Source organism: Marmota marmota, unplaced genomic scaffold, assembly GCF_001458135.2.
Source record: "Marmota marmota marmota unplaced genomic scaffold, marMar, whole genome shotgun sequence".
Taxonomy (NCBI): domain Eukaryota; kingdom Metazoa; phylum Chordata; class Mammalia; order Rodentia; family Sciuridae; genus Marmota; species Marmota marmota.
In genome coordinates this window covers 21,338,038-21,353,284 of record NW_025999990.1, presented here as the reverse complement: position 1 = coordinate 21,353,284, position 15,247 = coordinate 21,338,038, and the positions used below count along the sequence as shown (strand labels likewise).

Genomic DNA, 15,247 nt, shown 5'->3' with positions numbered 1-15,247 from the left:
TGGGTTAAGACAGGATCAGCATGAGTAGACTGCAGGCCCGGATGGCATCAAAAGAATAGCAGGTCCACTGCAAATTCCCCAGGCTCTTGAAAGCTGTACAGAACAGTAGGTAAAATACCTGTACAGACAGCTGTTCCTCCTTAAAGTGCCAGAGTCGGCTTTTAGCATTTTGGCAATCAGACGTCAGAGTAAGTAGCTCAGCTTCAGCCAGCAGCAACTGCTTCCTACATCGTGAATAGTTCAAAAGTAACTCATAAAATTCATGCCTGTCCTGATGAGCCAAGCTGTCAAATTCTTCTAAATATGACTCAACATTCTCTAGCCATGAACCAGGCTCCAAGATTTTCAGCTGTTCTTTAGTAAATGGTACCAGTTCTGGCTGAGATGGAAGTTCTGGGTAGAGTCTCTCACTACAAAGTAAGGGTTTCACTGCCACCAAAGCTGGCACCTCTCCAGCAATTTCGGTTGGCAACTGGGGATACAGTTTCTTCACTCTGGGTAGCTGAGACACTTCTCTGGCTTCATAAGAACTCTGAAGACCAACACTTTGAAGCATCTCTGAAGAACAGCCCAGGGCTTGTTTATCTTCTTTCCTATTCTGAGTTTCTCTGATTTGTATATTTTCTACTTCCTGATGAGTACAGGAAAAATCAGACTGCAGTGTGCTTTCTGAAGGTCCACATGGTACCAACGTGTTTTCCTCTACTTCTGTAACACTCTTGGGGGTTTCTACTTTAGTTCCAACATTGTCTCCTGAGTTCACCTTCAGCCTGATTTCATCATTGTCATCCCTGATGTAAGTTCTGGACTCTTCCCCTTCTTCAAGGGACTGTGTGTTACATGTCAGGGATCCTTCATTACCTAGAGTCAAGGAGGTGAGAGGTACATCAAACATTTCACTTTCATTTTGTCCACTGGCATCACTATTGAGCTGGGATTCAGTTAACACCTTTAGATGGTCTCCTTTGAATTCACAAGCTAGAGTAGGGATTTCCTGGTCTCTGGAGGTTTTTGGAAGAGAGATTTCATCAGACTCCTCCGTCCGAAAGGTTTCATATTTCTTCTTTTCCTAAAAGCAAGATTTATAATGTAAAATAATTTATAACAATAATTGATGTGCTTAGTGTAAGGAATTTTGAAGCCTAAAATAAAATCTAAATTTTATCATTTAACAAACAGATTCTAAATTCATTTCATAATGGATGTATTTCATTTTTTATATTACCTAATTTTGAGTGAGTTGAATTTGGAGATTCACTAATTTAATCCGAAAAGAAAGCTATCAAAATAAGCCGCAAATTATGATCCAAACATGAAAGAAGAAAGTCTTAACTGGATTGTCCACCATTCTGCTAGAGGTTAAGTAAAACAAAATAGTCTCCAACTATCTTAGGCCACCAATATGTTTGTCTTCATCTTCATAAACATATTAACTCCAAACTCAACCAGAAGGGCTCAGACCACTCAAGCACCAAATCAAACAACCACAGTATTAGATTACAACCTACAGAATAAAATAAATATCCATGAGCCCATACTGACATAATTACCTGGATAAATAAATATGTAAACAAAACTGGTGGGAAGTGAAGCTCTTCCATATAGAAGAACTCCAATAAATATAGAAGAAATCAATAAACATAGAAGAAATGCAAAAAAAATAGGAAAAGACCATTAGGGAATGAAAGTATAAGCTCAATGGTACAGCAACTGCCTAGCATGTGTGAGACCCTAGGTTTGATCTCCAACACCATAAAAAAAGGAAAAGAAAATCACCATTAGAACACCATGGTTATATTAGTCCATTTTCCACTGCTTTAATAAAATATGAGAGAGTAGGTAATTATAATTTATTTAACTGACAGTTTTAGACCTTCAAAAGCATGAAACTGGATCTGGTGAGAACCTCACACTGGCTCATCACATAACAGGAGCCCCAGCAAGAGCAAAAGATCACGTGGTGAGCCAGAAGCCAGAGCCAGGCTCACTCCTTTTATAACAACCTTCTCTTAATTAACAACCAGGGTCCCACAAAAACTACACCAAGGATACCCTACTAGGTCCTACCTCTTAAAGGTTGCATCACCTCCCATATCACCACGTAGGGACCAAACTTCCAACACATAAAACCATGTCCAAACCATAGCAATGGTAGTAATTGCAAGATGGACCAATGGATGTTAAAGTGAGTAAGCAAGAGCTTAACCAGGAACAGGTCATTTGCATATCCTCAAAGCATCTCCTCCCAAATATTTAGTGATTACAAAGGGAAAATGGTATATTTCAATAGAAAACTCTGGCAAACAAAAACTTAACCAAATAACCAAGGTTAGCATCACTAGTAATACGTAATACCATTAGATATTCACTGATAAAACATCCCAAGAAGGACTATTGCTTCAGTGATGTCCTACTACAATCTCAATCTATCATGAGAAAATACCAGATGAAAACCCAAGCTAAGGGACAATCTACAAAATAACTTAAGTGTTACGGTCATGAAAGATAAGACTGAGTAACGGTCGGAGAATAGAGGCAATTAGAGATAAAACAACCAAACACAATTTGAGATCCTGGACTGAATCCTGGAACAGAAAAAGGACTTTAGTGGATATATTTTTTAAATCCAAATGTGTCTATATTGCACTAAAGTTAATATCTTGGTTTTGATAAATGTTCTATGCTATAGAATATTCGGTGATATAAGATAATAACCCAAGTGAATGCTGTGTAAAAAGCATATGGACTCTCTGTATTATATTTACAACTCTCCACTAAGACCAAAATTATCTCCAAAAAACATAAAAATGTTAACCATTGAAAAAATAAAACAATGGTTTAAAAAAATATCTCCAGCATTAACACACCAACTAGGTAACATAGGAGGCCCAGCTGACTAACAAGAAAAAATTATGGAAAAATGTGAAGTAACTGTTAAAAAAAAGTTGCTACATTCAAACAAACTAAAAACCTGACTAAAATTACTCAAATCTTCCTTTGGCTATGAAATTTTAAGGAAGAGAGTTATACAAGTTGTCAGTATTTTGTTTTGTTTTTGGTACTAAAGATTGAACCCCGGAGTGTTCCACCACTGAGCCACACTCCTGCTCTTTTTTATATTTGAATTGTTTAGGGCTTCACCAAGTTGCTAAAACTGGCTTTAAAACTGTGATCCTCCTGCCACAGCCTCCCAAGCTGCTGAGATTACCAGTGTATACACTGTGCCTGGCTTTATTTTTTAAGATAGGGTCTCACTAAGTTTCTCAGGCTGGCCACAAACATGCCATCCTTCTGCTGCAACCTCCCATGTTGCTGGCATTACATGTGTGTGCAAATGTGTCCAGCATAATGTTAATGATTTTGTATTGTCGTGCTCTGAATGTTCAACAACAACAACAACAACAAAAAAAAAATTGACAGGTGAACAGTCAAAAAAGTAGGGCCTTTCTATGTTAGGAAAAAAGATAAATGTTTTTGAAATGGAATTTGAGGTCAGTCTGCTAAAATGACCAAAGTTGCCAAACATTTACAAGTGTAATGATTCAAGACTGAAAGTGCCTCTCCAAAATTACTTCACTCCACCCTGTGAACGTCTGGATATTAGATTCAGACATCAGCCATACAATGTGTGTCTGATACAAATCAGTTGGTTAAGCTGTCTAAAATCACAAGTAATAGGAAAATATGAGTGTTAATTAGAAAATGAAAAAGGAGGCTGGCTCACTTTGTCAAGTGTGATGTTTAATACACTTATTAAAAAAATAAGTTTCTCAGACTGGGAGGTCAAAAAGAAAAAAATTAGAAGGGAAAATGGTTATTAGAGTGCAAGAAATGTTGGTGTACTGATCAGGGCAGAGGCCAATTTTAGTAACTGGGACAATTAGAAAATAAAATTAATAGAAAAATTTCACTCTCAATAACACAAAAAAATCAAGTACTTGAGGATAAATTGAACAAAAGTATATTTGTACTCAGAAATTACAAAACATTATTGAAAGGAATTAAAGAATACTTAAATGGAAAGGCAGTTCACGTCTTTTGCAATATTAAGATGGCAATACTCCTCAAGTCCATCTACAAACTTAACACACTTCCTTGCAAAATCCTAGCTGCCTTCTTTTAAGAAATTGACAAGCTGATCCTTAAAATTCACACAGAAATGCAAGGAAGCCAGAATAGACCCAAAAATCTTGAAAAAAAAAAGTTGGAGAATTTATACTTTGCCAAAACCTACTAGAGCCAAGCATAGTGGCGTACACCTGTAATTCCAGCAGTTCAGGAGGCTGAGGCAGGAAGGAATCGAGTTCAAAGCCAGCCTCAGTAACCAGCAACTTATCGAGGCCCTAAGCAATTTAGCAAGACCCTGTTAATTATTATTCAATAAAATATAAAAGGGGCTGGGGATGTGGCTCAATGATTAAGCACCCCTGGATTCAATCCAAGTACCAAACAAACAAAAGAAACCTACTACAAAGCTACAGCAATGAAAATGGTGTAGTGCTAGTATATGGACAAACAAGCAGATGAACAGAACAGAACTGAAAGTCCAGAAAGAAAGCCTTGCATTTATGGTCAATTAACTTTTAACAAGAGTGTCAAGATCATTCAATAGGAAAAGAATAGTCCTTTTAACAAACAGAGCTAGAGAAACTTGGTATTCTCATTGCAAAAGGATGACTTTGGATTCCTGACTTACAGATAAAACTTAATCAAAAAGATTCACAGACCAGAGTTAAGGATGTAGCTGAGTGGTAAAACACTTGCCTCGTGCATAAGGCCCTGAGTTTAATCCCCAGCAACACCAGCCAAAAAGAAAGAAAGAAAAAGGAAGAGGAAGAGGAGATTTGTCTCCTGTCTGACTTTAAAAGGAAAGCAAAGGAAACAGTCCAACAGAATAGGAGATGATGTTTGCAAATCAAATAAAACTTTATATTTTAAGTATACAAAGAATTCTTATAACTCAGTAATAAAGATATAAAACCCAGCTTTAAAATGGGAAAAGAGCCGGGCGCAGTGGCACACACCCATAATTCCAGCAACTTGGGGGGCTAAGGCAAGAGGACCACAAGTTTGAAGCCAGCCTCAACAACTTAGCAAGCTTCTAAGAAACTGTGAGGCCTTGTCTCAAAATAAAAAATAAAAAGGGATGGGGATGTGGCTCAGTGATAAAGTGCCTCTGGATTCAATCCTGAGTTCCAACAAAATAAAATGGTAAAAGGATCTGAATAGGTACTTCTTCAAAGAGGATATGTCAATGGCATATAAAAAGGCACTCAACATTATTAACCAATAGAGAAAAGCAAATCAAAACCACAAGATAGGGCTGGGGATGTGGCTCAAGCGGTAGCATGCTCGCCTGGCATACATGCGGCCTGGGTTCGATCCTCAGCACCACATACAAACAAAGATGTTGTGTCCGCCAAAAACTGAAAATTAAATAATAGAAAATTCTCTCTCTCCGTCTCTCTAAAAAAAAAAAAAAAACAAGATATAGGACAACTATTGTAAAAAGTCAAATAAAAGGAAATGTTGGCAAAGATTCAGAACATTTAAAACCCTCCTACACTGCTGGTGGAATGAATGAAACATGAGGTGGCCACTATGGAGAGCAGGGCTGCGCTGGCTGCACCCTGTGACTCCAAAACCAGCTGAATAGGAACTTCCACCAGGCCAATTTACAGTACAGTGAATTTTATCTCAACAAATCTGTTATAAACAAAGTGAGTTAAGAAGTGAATGAAAAGTAAGCAAGCATAGAGTAAAATGTTGAACAGATGGAGTTTTATTTAGGGTGTTAAACACTAACACTAAAGGAAAAAAAAAAAAAAACAGAGAAGGCGGGGACCTGGAGGCTGTCACAAGATGGGTCACAAAATTCTGGTATGGAAAACTACACCTCCCTAATTCCAAGGCCACCCCAAGGTTTCTCCCCTAGCCTGTCCCTCAGGCAGTTTTACCTTCCCTCTGGCCCCCTACCACTTCACTCCAGCCCCACCCCGCTGCGTCCTCTCCCCAGCTCCAGGGATGCCCCCACAATTTCAACTTCTTCCCATCTCCCTAACCCTCAGAGTGCAACTCTACCTTCCTGGGAATAATCATAACCATACTGATAGCAACAGTAAGGCAATTAGACAAGCAAGAAAGAGATTTTTTTCTAACCCTACTACTCTACCTGGAAAAACACAGAAGTCTTTGTTTAGGTTTTTATTTCCCCAGAGGGTGGAACTCACTTCTTTCAAAAGCAGAAACAAAGAAAACTCCACCTTGGCCTCAGTTAAGGAAGTTAGTCTAAGGAGGGGATTAAACCAGAGGTGCCCCAGGACACAAGGTCAGGAAAAGGAGATTCCTTTGATTCAAAGAATGGATCTGTCAGCCCAAGGGAGACAGATAGCAGGGGGATGGGCAACTGCAGGAAGCACAACTATCTAAGCAGATGACAAAGACCTGACTCTGCTCCTTCAGAGATCCCAGGGATAGGGACATGACCTCTGGAGTACACAGGGAAAGTAAGGGGATTTGCTATGATCTTCATCAAACATTAGTGCCTCCAGAGTGATGATGAGGACTCCCTGTGGCTCACTCTACTTTTCCAAAGAACAAAAAGGGAAACAGATCCTGAATGGTCTCCAAGCCTCCAGCCTCTGCTCTACCGCAACTCATCCCAAATACAATTGTAAGACTGGTCTCCCTAGAACACCACTCTGAAAAACAAAAACGGTCAAATCAACTCTGGCACTGAGTGCCCTCAATGACTCAGCTATGATTCTGTCCCAAGAGAAACCTTTCCATACAGGCTTCCCTTGGAATTTCTGCAACAGGTCCTTACCATCAGGCCCAGGTCCTGCAATATCCCATGTGGTTATTTATCTTTATATTCTGACTCCCCAAATACAACACAAGTATCTACATGACATGGACTTATTTTAGGTCTCTTTGAAACCTATCTACTACTGATTTTTGACACTGTATTCAGTAAATAGTTAAGATAATAGCAATGACCTGTAATTCATAACTACCTACTCATGCTGGACTCTGTCCCAGGTACTGGCATTCTAGGATAATGAAATTATTGAATTATCCAACAAATATTTACATCAACCATGTTCTATGGCACATTTAGAAGTTCATTTTTATATGATTTTCCAGAAAGCACAAAGAAGATTCAATAAATTCAAAACAAAGAACTTTCATTCTGAAGTGGAAATCTATTTTTATACTTAAAATGTAAAATTGTATTTCATTAAAATTTTTTTTAAAAAAGAAAACCTGCCTCCAGTTATTTTGCCTTCTTAAGAACAGATAATGATATAGGACACATTATATATAATAATCATCATAAACTGTGAAATAAAATCCCAACTCTATATGTATCAACTCAATGTATTATCAAACCACCTGTTCACAAATCCATACTTATATAATTCTAAGCAAAAGACATTTCTTATAACTAAAAATGACCAAGGATATTAAGAAGAATCTATATTTCTTTACTTTTTCTTGGTATCAGGGATTAAACTCAGGAGCACTTAACTACTAAGCCACATCCCCAGCAATATTTATGTACTAAATAAGTACATTTATTTATTTTGTAGATAGGGTCTTGCTAAATTGCTTAGGCCCTCACTAAGTTACTGAGGATGGCTTTGAACTCGATATTCTCCTGTGTTAGCCTTCTTTACATCTGACCTCCACATAAGTTACATACAGGTAAAGAAACAATTTAAAAGTCATTTGACAGGAGAAAGAACAATCAGGAAACAATATAGAAGTAGAAGAGACAAGGATAAACATAAAAAAACATTCTTAACATAGTTAAATACACCTTGGCATATAAGTGTATGGGGGCAGGGAGCTAAAGAAGAACATACAGACTGTTAAACAACAGTTATCTCCAACACATGGAATGCTGGCCATCTCATTTCTGGGGCGTACATTTCTGTGTGTGAAGTGTATACACTGATACATACTTTTGTGAGCAATGAGAAAAGTAGTCATTAGTTATCATTTTTATTTATTTATTTTGTTGTTGTTGTTGTTGTTGCTGGGGATCGAACCCAGAGCGCTCTACCACTGAGCCACACCCTCAGCTCTTTTTTCTTTCTTTCTTTCTTTTTATTTTTGTTTTTGTGGCACTGGGAATTGAACCCAGGGCCTTATGCATGCAAGGAAAGCATTCTACCAACTGAGCTATATCCACAGCCCTGTAAGTAATCATTTTTAAAAGTTATTTTTAAATTCTGAAAAACAAATGAGAAGTTTCTATTTATTACTTGCATCAAACTGCATTAAGTAGAACTACAACTCCTTCCTTAAAAACAATGAGGTATTTCTTCACCAACATGATGGTTCAATTTTACAGTATACTTATAACTAAATTATTTTAAGGGCAGAGTCTGCCTACCATTCATGCCTTTATCATAAGACTTAGCACAATGCCTGGCACAGAACAGATCTGAAAATGAGGTTCGATTGTGTGTAAGGATGGTTATTGTGACATTGTTGACACTGATAAAAACATAGGTTGCCTTTATACGCCTCTNGGGGCGGGGGGGGGGGGGGGGGTCGCTGTAGCTCAGTGGTAGAGCACTTGCCTAGCATGTGTGAGGCATTGGGTTCGATCCTCAGTACCACATAAAATTAAACAAATAAAATAAAGGCATTCTCTCCATCTATAATTACAAAAAAAAAATTTAAAGACAGTATTTTAAAAAATGAAAAGAAAAGAAAAAGGGGAAGAGGCAATGTGTGGTGGTGCATGCCTGTAATTCCAGTGGCTCAGGAGGCTGAGACAGGAAGATCACGAGTTCAAAGCCAGCCTCAGCAACAGCAAGGCACTAAGCAACTCAGTGAGACCCTGTCTCTAAATAAAATACAAATAGGGCTCGGGATGTGGCTCAGTGGTTGAGTGCCCCTGAGTTCAATCCCTGGTACAAAAAGAAGCAGGGAGCAGGGGTGGACACTCTAGTACTACTACTATCACATCAATGCTCTCAGACATCAATGCTCTCAGACAAATTTCACCAGCTCCTTTTGGGATACACAAGAAAGCTACCAAGTAGGAAAGCTTGCAGAGAATGGGGACCACACACTTCACTCTGAACACTCCTCCTCCTGGGCTGCCACTTCTCCAGTGCTGCCCTTACTAATCTTAACTTCCTATATCAGCAGCATCTGGCTTGCCTGATCTCTCCCTCCTCCTTCCCACACTTTCTTCGCTCAGCTTCTAGGGCACTACACTCTCAGTAGAGGGTACCAGGAACACATCCTACCAGGATGGCTGCACCTCTTCTCCCCAACCTCTTAAAATAGGAGTGTCCCTGAGTTCAGTTCTTGTCACGTTTTTAACTATAATCATTCTCCAAATGACCTAATTCAGATTCTGGCTTTAAATATCATCGATTTGCTAATGACTTGCAAATCTCTTTATTCAGCCTGAAGCTCTCTCTGGTAAAATTCACATACCCAACCCTACTCTCCTGGTGAATGCCGAAAATTAACACATCCAAAACACATCTAAGCTTCCCAGAAAAACCTGTTCTACCCTCTGTGTTCCCGACAGTTTCTTCTCACATGCCACAGCCAAACCTCAGCAAATCCTCTTGCCTCTCAGATTTGAAACACTTCCTTGCACCTTAGCTACTATTACCCTGGTCCAAGTTATCATTCCCTCTTGCCTGGCTGGCTTCAAGTCTCTTGGATGGTCTCTGTACTTCTACCCCAGCCCTTACAACCCATTCTCAGCAAAGAAAACACAGTGATCCCTGAGAGCTTTAAATGAGGTCACATCCCTCGTCTGCTCAAAACTTAGGGTGATTCTGTTCCTGACAAGGACCTATATCCTTCTGACCTCAATCGCCATCACTCCCCCGACCGTGTAACAACTTTACTCCAGCTGTTCCCTCTGCTGAAATACTCACATGCATAACCCACATGACAAAATCTCTTATCTCTTACACACCTTCACTTAAAAGTCACCTTCAGTAAGACCTACCCTGCCTATTTAAAACTGTATCCCATCCTACTTCCTCACCTGTACTCCCCAACTCTTTACCCTGTTCTTTTCTTTTCTCCACAGCATTTACACCTACTAATGTGATGTATACTATATATGCACATATATACACATATACAAGTATATGTGCATGTGTATACATACACACACACACACACACACATATGGGACAAGCACTCTACCACTGAGCTACATCCCCAGCCCTGGTATATTTTAATTTTTATGAGGTTTTGTTTTGTTTTGCTTTGCTTTTTGTCTGTCTTCTCCCTCAAGAATAGAAGCTTCATGAAGGCCAGTTCTTTGGGTTCTTTCTCTTTTTTTACTCCAAGTGCCTAAAATCATTTCTGGGACACAACAGATGATCAACAACTGCTTAACATGTGAATGGACATTAGGAGACACATAATAAACTAAGTCATACTACACAGCATGCCCCAATTCAGTCTCATATCCCCTCATAGTGGGGAGGGACCAGAGGTAGAATTCAATGCCTAAGCAGGGAGCAAAGGGATGGGGATTTAATGATCTTCTGGTGTCTGCTACCAGCTTTCCAGGAAACCTCTCAGTCACTCCTTAGCAATTACTAGATGCTCTTACTATTAATGAGTTGTTGGTATTCAGAATTTAATATTAACTGTAAAAATACTTTCTATAATTATGAAATCTGCTACTCCTGAAGACTAAAGTTCAAATCTAAGAATTTTCTTTTCCTGACACAAAATTCACCAAGATCAAGGAAGTCAGGGTCCTCAGAGTTGGGGGATGTTTTAGCAAAGAATGATACTGAAATGAAAATGTTATTAGAACATTATCTAATGTTATCTTTAAGGTACCAGGTGAAAAACACCATACACCTAAAGGCAATGTAGTGCATGAGGTCACCTACCAGATGATTAACATTGACGAATGTAGATCAGCAGCTGGGTAAAACCCAGAAGCCACTCAAACTAAACACAATAGCACATGACACTATACACTTGAGCTGTGCTTTGAAGCTACTTTATAGCTCTGTAAACAGTGGCCAAATTGTATCACAGATGGAAAGGTTTCATTAATAAAGGACTATAAAACAACGATGAACCACAATCAGCATTAAGAAAGGCATCTTATTCTAAAAGAAGAGTTAGTTTTCTTAAATTGACAAGGAAGAGGGTCTTGCTGGTGGTGGACTTTTTCTATTTGTTTTCTTATACCATCAGAGGAAATTTACTAGAGTGAAATTGAGTGACAAAGGTTAGAAGTATACTTCAATTCTGGCATTTATTTCTTCATTCTACAAACATTGTTCACCAGGCATGGTGGTGCACCTCTGTAATCCCAGCACTTTGGGACTCTGAGACAGGAGGATGGCAAATTCAAGGCCAACCTCAGTAATTTAGCAAGACCCCATCTCAAAATTAATTGGGTATCAGGGGTATAGCTCAAACAGTAGAGCAGCCCTGGATTAAACACCCAGCCCCACCCCCAACACACACACAAATTATCAAGTGACTTCAGGAGTTGTGAAGGGTACTGGGAACAAGACAGGTCCCTCCCTCAGTTAGTTCACAATAGAAAGGAGAAGATAAATGTGGCAAAGTAACTACAAGTGAGATGAAGGACACAGAAGGGGGGTAAAGTGTTACTGAAGGAGAGAGTAACATGAGAATCGGCTGAGGAAAAGCTTCTCTGAGTAAGTATTTAAACTGAGACATCATAAATGAGCATTAGTTGGCTACATGAAGAGGGTCTAGAATTAGGGTGTCAGGGAAGAAAAAACAGAATGTGCAAAGGCCCTGCAGCAGGAAAGGATCATATGGTTGAGAATCAAAAGAGAGTGGTAATAGAACTAAAGCTAAGGAGGAAGAAGGCCAGATCATGCATGGCTTTAATGCTTTTAACTCTAACCCCTGGGAGATGGGAAACCTAGGAAAATTTTTGATCAAACAAGCTTGTTTAGAGAATGGGCAGCAAGAATGAGTGTGAAGAGATTAATTCAGCAGAAATCCTCTTTGGAAAAGGGTCATGGTAGTTAGAACAGAGAGGAATAGGCAGAATAAAAAGAATATTTGGGAAATACAACTGATAATATTTAGTGACTAATTAGATTTACAGGATGAGGAAAGAGTATGTAACAATGATTTCTGGTTTGAAAAAATGCCTCTGAAATGAAGGTCTCTTTATTATTATTTTGTTTTTGCAGTACTGGAGATTGAACCCAGGGGTACTATGCCACTGAGCTACATCCACAGCCCCCCTTTAATTTCATTTTGAGACAGGATTTTACAAAGTTGCCCAGGCTGACCTTAAACTTGCTATGCTCCTGCCTCAGTTTTCCCAGTTGTTGGGATTACAGGCATGCACTATCACACCTGCTACTCCTCATTTTTTTTTTTATACTGGGGATTAAACCCAGGGGTGCTTAACCACTGAGCTACATCTCCGGCCCTTTTTATTTTTTATTTTGAGACAGGATATCACTAAATTGCTTGTGGGCCTCAATAAATTGCCATCCTCCTGCCTCAGCCTTCCTAGTCACTGGAATTACCGGCATATGCCACTGCGCCCATCTCCTCTTCATAAACAGTTAAGAAAACAATCTATTGAAAGTTTGTCTAGGAAATATGTCAATAAAATAAGCAATTGGCTTTTGTGGAGGGATTCAAAAGTAGACAGTTTTCAATTTTTTTAATTTAGAAATTGTTTTAAACAAAATAACTTGAGAAACCTCTTTACTGATCGTCTTAAGCATTTATAATGTTCTACAAATAGAGACATCTAGACATATGATATGAAATAATTATTAAGCTACTGATTGAGAGTCAGAATTTCTGACTTACCTTGAGTTCCATGCTTACTGAATGACTCTGGACTATCATTTAAACCATCTATGATTTAGTTTCATCATTTACTTGAGGAGAAAAAAGCATAGATATTAAGATTTTAGATTCTACTCTCTATAGACAACTGATGTTCATATGTACTACTTACTCTATTTTAATTTCAGGGACTTTATGCATGCCTGGTCAATAAGTTTTCTCTTTCTTTTATGTGTAGATAGTTCTCTACCAATCTACTACAATGTAAAGTTATTTCTCTTTAAAGTATTTCTAAAATTAGGTACCAAAATGGCTTTCTCAGTGAGTGACTCCTGACAGACCTGGATGCACTGATGTGCCTAATTCCACTACAACTTTTAAGAAGACATCACAATGAGAGTGATCCACATAAGTCATTTTCAGTAAATAAGATAACCATGAAAAACCTTGTTAAAACCCTGTTCCCATGGGGTGGGGAGGATCAGATTATGGCATCATGCTTAAGTTACACCTGCTCTGGAACATCACCCACTACTTGGAAAGAAAATTTTCTGTAGTTGTAATATCATCCTCTTTGCTTCGTTTATATAAATTGCTTCAGGTAAGCCAAATTACCTAGGTCCGGCCATCTAGGAGTCGCATTTAATCTATTCAGTGTAAAAAAATATATAGGGACAAAATGAAAATCCAAACTTACACCTAAAAACAGAACAAATCAACTTAAAACTACATTAATAGCAGAGGTAGTCTAAACCAGGAAACTCGAAAAACCCAAATAAGTTCCTACTATGTGAGTCCTGCCTGGGGTTAATTTCTAGTCCATCATAAACAACTGGGATAAGAAGAAACAGCAGTACCACCCTCAATTTTGAAAGTGAAGAGGACTGACACATCATCACAGTCTATTTTATAATCTGTCGCTACCCATAAAGCTCAGACAGAGGATACCGTCTCAGTGTGGAGGAGAGGTCTCTCTCCTCTTTGTGCAAGGAGAGACTAACAAAAATCCCACGTTACAAAAAAATAAAATGAAATAAATAAGATGCAATTAAAAGGGGGTGGGGAGGTGTTTCACAGCAGGAATCCAAACCCTGGTGAGAAAAGTCAAGAAGAGAGCAGAAAAGCAAGAGCTGGGTAAGATCAGAGGAGGGAGAAGGCGAAGTGGGCTCCTGACAGTGTGGCAGGCGGAGCTGAGGAGGAATGGAGGTGCAGGGCCGGTGTCAATGAATGGTGGGATCAGATGCTGGAAGCGAAGGATGCAGAGGCTCAAGGAATGGGAGTAGAGTTGGCTGGAGAGGCCCAAGGGAAAGAAAGGCGGCAGCGCACTGCCGGTGCCTCCGGAGGGAGGCACGGCTCCTCACCTTGGTTTTAGTCCGGCTGGCCTTGGCCTTGGCCCGGCGCTGGGGCTTCACCGCCTCGGCCATAGACACAGCCAAGACGCCGCCGCCGTTTGTTTTTATCAAAGCCCTGTTCTTCACACAGCCGGGCCAGTTCCGGCGTCCCCGCTGTCACATGATTTAATCTCCACCACTCCCAGGCAGGAGGCAGCAACTCCGAGGCTCTAAGGGCCGCAACGTGGGACAAACCAGTCTGGGACGCCTTTGCGCTGGGAGAGAATGGCCCCGCCCCCTTCCTCTTGCATAGGCTCCACCCACTGTTCTGGCAAGCCTGCGCCGGCTCCGGCTCCTTCCTGCGCACGCGTACTGTGGCCGTTCTGGACCTTAGCTGTAAACTCTCTGGCCTGAGAGTCCGCTGTGTTCACCAGGCTCAAAGAAACCAGGATCTCTTTGGAACCCAGGTGCTCTCGCGTACTTCGCCCTGGTTGACTTTAAGAAGTCGGAGGAGGGCGCTTGTCAATCTCTTTTTTTATCCTGAAATAATCAGATCCAGTTAAATAACTTAAAATCTCTTCACTGCACTCCAGGAAAGAAACGTTGATGTCCATTGGGAGTGCACTTAAATTTGCTCTTAGAAAAGGGGGAATGGTAATACTTGCCTTTTGAGATGTCAGGAGGATTCAATGGGCTAATTGCGAAAGGTATCTACAGCGACAGGCATCTCAATAAATGGTATTTATTCATTATCATTGCCATAGAAATTCCAGGCTGGAAAAAAGACATATCCTCCAAAAAGAACATAAATAAAACAAATAAGACTCATAAAAGTACATTGTATATTTTCTGGCTAGGGTTGTAGCTCAGTGGTAGAGCGCTTACCTTGCATGTGTGATGCACTGGGTTCGATCTTCAGCACCACATAAAAATAAATAAAATATTGTGTTCATCTACAACCCAAAAAAAATTTTTCTAAAAAGTATATTGTACACTTTACATACTTCGCTTCATTTGAAAATTCCAAAGGTGAAAAATTGGGGCCCATCTCTTTCTCCTAGCTCTATGATTTCTCTTTTCCTAAGCATTTAGTACCTCTTAAAATT

General features: G+C 39.6%; 1 protein-coding gene across 1 annotated transcript in view; it reads right to left on the bottom strand.

Moving 5' to 3' along the window:
• Epg5 (ectopic P-granules 5 autophagy tethering factor) overlaps nt 1-14,668 on the bottom strand; it is a 98,440-nt gene extending 83,772 nt beyond the window's left edge. The window contains exons 1-2 of the mRNA XM_048806289.1: nt 14,172-14,668; nt 119-1,069 (exon numbers count right to left, since the gene is read on the bottom strand). Of these exons, the coding sequence (XP_048662246.1) occupies nt 119-1,069; nt 14,172-14,234 (1,014 nt within the window). The 5' untranslated portion in view covers nt 14,235-14,668. The remainder of the gene's footprint in view (nt 1-118; nt 1,070-14,171) is intronic.
• Between the last annotated feature and the right edge of the window lie 579 nt (nt 14,669-15,247).